We start from the raw sequence: 5138 nt of genomic DNA on the forward strand, positions 1-5138 counted from the left end.
TGACTAAGTTTATTTGCGATTCCAAATGACAAAGAAAAGATAAACATATTTCATTATATTTTTTCTTTTATATATAATATTTTTATTGCTTAATGGTTTTCCATATGATTTAAAATAAAAAAAAAGTTTGGTTAAAATCCAATGAAATGAAATTTGCATATTCGTTTTCTCATTTTATTTATTATTAATTAATTTAATCCATTTTATTTTTTTTGCTTATAGCTTAAGGGCATGAAATTAAATTATTTCTTATTTTCATTTCATTATAGAAAAATTTGAATTACAATGTCCTAATAATCAGAAATATACTTTCTTACAACTTATTTTTTATTTATATTTTGTGGATATTTTTCTTATAATAACTGTTTTAAAGTTGTATTTAAAATGAATTTTATTATTATTATTATTTATTTTAGTTATATGAAAAAATATGTCGATAATATATTAATATTTAATGTTTGAAAAATCTTATTTAGCAATATAAAAGTGTAAAAATTAAGTTTAGCTCAATATAAGAACTAAAAATATTTTTCTAAATAAATAAGGAGGTTTCACAAGTGCTTGAAGAGTTAAGATAGGTAACTACCGAAAGAGAAGCGGAGAAGTGGGAAGGAAGCGTTCACCGGCGGCGGAGAGACATGACCGCAGAAGAAATATCCGGCCCTCCCGGCCCCAAGCTCTTCCGTCTCGTCTTCTTCATCGGCGCTGCAGGTAATCCAATTCTCTATATGCCTCTCTCTCTCACACACACACAGACACACCTATTTCTTCCTTACATGCGTCGGTTTTAACGAATCGTTTCAGTGATCTGCACCACCGCAATCAACAAGTGGCGCGAATACGAGAGGAACACCATCGTCCAGCAACAGCAACAGCAGCAGCAACGAGTCGTGGAAACGCATAATTCGTCGGAATCTGTTGCCGCTCCCAAGACTCTCAAATAAAGGTTGGGGTTTTTATTGTTAAGTGATAGGTAGTTTTAAGACGGAGATTTTGCGTTAAATCAAGTGTATTATGAAGTTGTAGTTTTTCTCCTTAGCTTTGATTATTAATTGTTACCGTTGGGGTTGTGAATGTGAGATTTTGTTAGGTTAGGCAATGGATGTTTGTCAATGCTTGCTGGAAAAAAATGGAAATGAATTGTGGTGGGAAGAGTAATAAGTTGTGAGGAAATTTAGAATTGGCGGATAAATTGTGCTTTATTTATTATTGCCAAAAAACAGAAGGACTTCGTTTGTAACTTGCAAATTCCGTTATTCAGGATTAATTGCTGATTTTACCTTTGTGTCTGAATATGAACATACTGTTGGACTCTCAAAGGCCCGCCGATAAGGAGTGAATTTTGACATAATTGTTATTGTTTATCCAGATAATGACTTGTGGTATTTGAGTTTCTAAATATCAACATGCTGCTGGACTTTATAACAAACTCAGATTGAGTAGGTATAATGGTTCTTCTAAATATTAACAAAGATGCATAAAATACTCTAGGTTTTTTCTGTAGGTTGAGAACTTGATTTAGCAACTTTCAGGTGGAAGGACAACTTTGAGTTTCATTTCATGTTTAAAATAATAGGGATGTTAGAGTCAATTTTAGGAAATTTTGGGAAGGCAAAAATCTTAAGTTCCTGAGAACTAATTATACAGTGTTTGTATACTCTTAATAAAACATTTACCTTCCTTTTATTCATTTTCCCTACATCTGTTTCATACGTTTAGGGTTTGCCGATAAAAAAGTATTTTTTAGGTATCTAGTGACATATCAACCATAATATGCTCTAACTCAGTAGTCATGTTGGTTAATAGTCATTTTGGTTCTTCCAATAAAGTATGAATTCCCTTTGTTTCTTTTCTTTTCTTATGTGAATCGTTCTTTTTATTCTCTCTGCTCGATTGTGTAATACATTTGTTAATGTCAGTCTTTGGACTCTTTGCTCTCGCGTGCCCTTAACTGCAATCCCCCAAAAAACAGGAAAGTGGAAAATCTGCAATTACTTGCTTAGGTGGTTAATTAAACTCCTTCCCGTGATTCTTTAACTGGCCACGTGGCCAGTGTTTCATTGTTTTCTCGCCCCCAATGCATTTGCTATTTATTCTCGTTGGGTGATTCAATAGATAATCCTCCCACGTTTGTTCTAAACCCCTTACCTACTGAAAAGTCAAGTCCAACATTAATTAGTTTCTTAGAAAGTTCACATTCAATTCCAATATGCTAACTCAACCACATCAGATTAGATCTAGTTAGCAGCAAAGAATCTTACTAACTAACTGGATAAAATTTATAGAATTCTATTCCTAAGGAACTGATACCCCTGTATTCTATCTTGCAGAATCAGTAGAAGAGACTCATAGGAAATTGACAAATTTGGGTTCAAACTGAAGTTATGATGCAAAAAATCACGGGCATATATTGTGTATAAATATTGGATTCATTTTCAATTGTATTGCATGACAATGCCTATAATCCCATTACTCAGAACCTTGTGAAAGAAAATGTTAAGCAAGTCTTCATCTTTTATTGATGTCTCTCACGAAAGAGGATCAACACAAGGTTTTACCGAGCTGAATCTGCCTTTACTAATCTGATGTTGCAATTATAAATGAAGTGACTTCATGGTATTGGTCTTACTGAATGACAGTCGAGAAGCATGTATCTTGTTTGAAAAACAAATATGTCGTGATTTTTTCGTCACTGCATTAAGTTTTTTAAGGCAGTCTTCCCCATTGCCTACATTTCCCAAGTAGTAATACACACAAAAAAGAGACTGGTTCAAATTATTAGCCACTTTATTTTGGTGCATTATGTTACACCTTATTAGTAAGGATTCATCTTCTTTAGGTACAGTAGTTGGTCTAGGTATTAGTTGATTGAGAGTCTTGATTGTGGATGGGTCTTGGGAGGTGGTCATGGGTGATTTTATGAGTATGAGGATAGATGATCGTGATTTGGATGAACCATGGTTTGTTGATGTATTGTCATTACTTGGACGATGACCATGATCGAACTTGGGTCATAGGATTTGAATTACAGGAAACTCAACCAAGGCCAAGGCCATAGACTGTCTATCAGGCAATTGGTATTAGTTCAGATACTTACCAATAGAATCGTAAAAAATATTTGTATACGTCATAATTCTCAGGGTAACAGAATCAAGGGAGACATAACCTCCCAACCTTCCAATTGTATATGAGCTTTCCTTAGAGGTGTCGAAATTTATCCCTATAAAAGTCAATACAAGCTCAACCAGAGGGCCACTTGAACTTACTGACTTATAACTGACTTAAAGTGATTAATTTGAATCATAACCAGTTCGGATGAGGGATGCATAGTTCTAGTCTTGGTGTGGTTGATCGCTTTTGATTTGTGAATTATGTGTTTCAAATGTATGTTTTTGAGATTACTCACGTAGAAGATTGTATTTTACTACATTGGATTTCTAAAATAAAAATAAGGTGTATTTAGTGAGACTAAAATAAAATTAAGCTGTATTTAGAGAGATTGAAAAAAATTATGTAAAGTTGGGTGTGATATGTTGTAACGTGACTGTTCAATAGGTATTATTAATAAAAAAATAAAGATATTATTTACAAGTCATAATATATAGTAAAAGTAAGTTATATGTGAAATCAAACAAATTTAATATATCATTAATATATAGTAAAAGAGTCAATTGAGTGAACCACTCAACTTAGTTAGAATGAAATGTGATTTGTAAAAAGATTTAGATCCGACAATATGGTGGTTCCGGTTCAACAGGTTGAATTGTCTGGTCCGGTCCGAGTTCAACCGGTTGTGAGAGCAATAATCCTAATAATGACTAAAAGTTATATATAAGGGTTACTCTAATGAAAACAATTTATTACTTTTTCATATTAAAAAATACAAAACATTAAGAAATTCATTGTCAGGAAATTTTTTAAAGACTTAATTTATTATTTTGTGTTTTTTTACTTTATTTTGTACTATTTTTCCCTTTGTTGACTTTTATCTATACGCAAGAGCTGCTTAATTAAATAACCTCAAATATTTTTCTAAACCATGTTAGCTCAGATTTGTTTTATCCAATAAAAAATTGTTACAAAGAACTAGTCTTTTATTGAAGTACCAGTGTTATTTTTGGTTCACTTAATAAGAAGATCTAAAAAAAATGAAAACTAAGCCACACAACTCCAGAAAAGAGGATTGGTTTGAGAATAGGGCTTAAGGGGCTTTGCCTAGTGTGTTTCTTTCCTAGTCTTTCTCTGCATCGGCACTCTCACTGCATGTTAATCTGAACAAATGTTTTTTCTGCTTATTCATGATTTATTTTAAATTATTCCTCGCAACTATTTTATTAAACTATAAATAAATCAATTATAATATATAAATATTGTATACAATTAACATTTTATCCATGTGGATCATGTCAACATTTTTTTCTTCATATTTAATCATAATATCATTTCCTTTTTATCTTCTTAATTAATGTTTCAATTTTACTTAAATTTAAAATAACTTACCATGTATATTAAATTATGTTCACGCACACCTGTATATATTTATTTTATTTCTATAACATTATTTATTTAAATTTATTGTGTATAGTCGTTGAAAAACTATCTTGTGTTAATTTTGTATTTTAAAAATTTACTTTTATCAAACAAGTCGTTTGAAACCTGAAATGATATCATTCTCCGTGATATATATATATATATATATATATATATATGTTGAATATTAATGTTAAAGTGTTACAATTTAAGCTGTATTCTTTTATACACCCAATCAATTATTGAATTATGATGATAAAAATAATAATTATTCATTAAAAGCATATTATTTTAAGGATTCTTGATATTGGTAAATAATTTGTCTTCCAAGTATATTATTCTCTGAAAGTCATTTAATAATATATTCATAATATTTTCTTAAACTTATCATTAATTTTCTTTTTGTTTTACTCTACAGATTTATGCTAATAACTTATTTTGAATTTTAAAATTAGTATATAATTGTAATCATGGTATAATATAACTAAAACACTAGAATTAAGTTCAACCAAACATTGTTTGTTTAGAGCATATAATTCCATGATATTGTCAGTGAATGTTAATCTTTTTGTGCAAATAACTTAGATAATTTCGGTATAAATCAAGTC

General features: G+C 30.5%; 1 protein-coding gene across 1 annotated transcript; it reads left to right on the top strand.

The window, feature by feature from the left end:
• Positions 1–552: 552 nt before the first annotated feature.
• LOC137835257 (uncharacterized) lies at positions 553–2628 on the top strand. The gene is made up of 3 exons (XM_068643683.2): positions 553–711; positions 805–946; positions 2331–2628. Exons 1-2 carry the CDS (start codon positions 639–641, stop codon positions 942–944), a joined length of 213 nt encoding a protein of 70 aa, XP_068499784.1. The 5' UTR covers positions 553–638; the 3' UTR covers positions 945–946; positions 2331–2628.
• The last annotated feature ends 2510 nt before the right edge of the window (positions 2629–5138 follow it).

The sequence above is a fragment of the Phaseolus vulgaris genome, chromosome 5 (genome assembly GCF_051622355.1).
Source record: "Phaseolus vulgaris cultivar YP4 chromosome 5, ASM5162235v1, whole genome shotgun sequence".
In the NCBI taxonomy this organism is placed as follows: Eukaryota; Viridiplantae; Streptophyta; class Magnoliopsida; order Fabales; family Fabaceae; genus Phaseolus; species Phaseolus vulgaris.